The 406-nt window shown below is 38.2% G+C and overlaps 1 protein-coding gene across 1 annotated transcript; it reads left to right on the forward strand.

Moving 5' to 3' along the window:
- Window positions 1–201: 201 nt before the first annotated feature.
- Window positions 202–388, forward strand: PHALS_01774 (uncharacterized protein; the record flags this gene model as incomplete). Its single annotated transcript, XM_024716232.1, has 1 exon — window positions 202–388. A coding segment is annotated over one exon (187 nt), but the record flags the coding sequence as incomplete, so codon positions are not given.
- Window positions 389–406: the final 18 nt, after the last annotated feature.

Consider the following 406-nt stretch of genomic DNA (forward strand, 5'->3'; position numbering starts at 1 on the left):
GATAGGTAAAGAGATCAGTGTTCAAACGTAAAACAAACTTCAACCGGCAGTTTTATCGATGTTTCTTAGCTTTTACGTTACCCCACATCAATTACACATTAAGAAGTTGACGACGAAAATACTAAGAATTGTCCGAGAAAGAAAGAAGTTAACATTTTTTCAACCTATTTTCTTTTATGCTGAGCTTCTGAAAGGTTTGCAATGGATCTGAGCGAAATTCCATTCGACGTGCCGGTTATAATTCAGTCGGTTTATAAACTGAAAAGTTTGCAAAATCCTGTTGGTTCCAACAAAGCCCGTTGTCTATCTTTCAACCGTGACATTTACGAACAACTTTTTCTACGCCGTGATTGCCATTCAATCAGCTCACAATGGACGCTACTTGCAAGTTTACACGAATGGAGAC

Source organism: Plasmopara halstedii, assembly GCF_900000015.1.
Source record: "Plasmopara halstedii genome assembly, contig: Scaffold_1592, whole genome shotgun sequence".
Lineage (NCBI taxonomy): Eukaryota > Oomycota > Peronosporomycetes > Peronosporales > Peronosporaceae > Plasmopara > Plasmopara halstedii.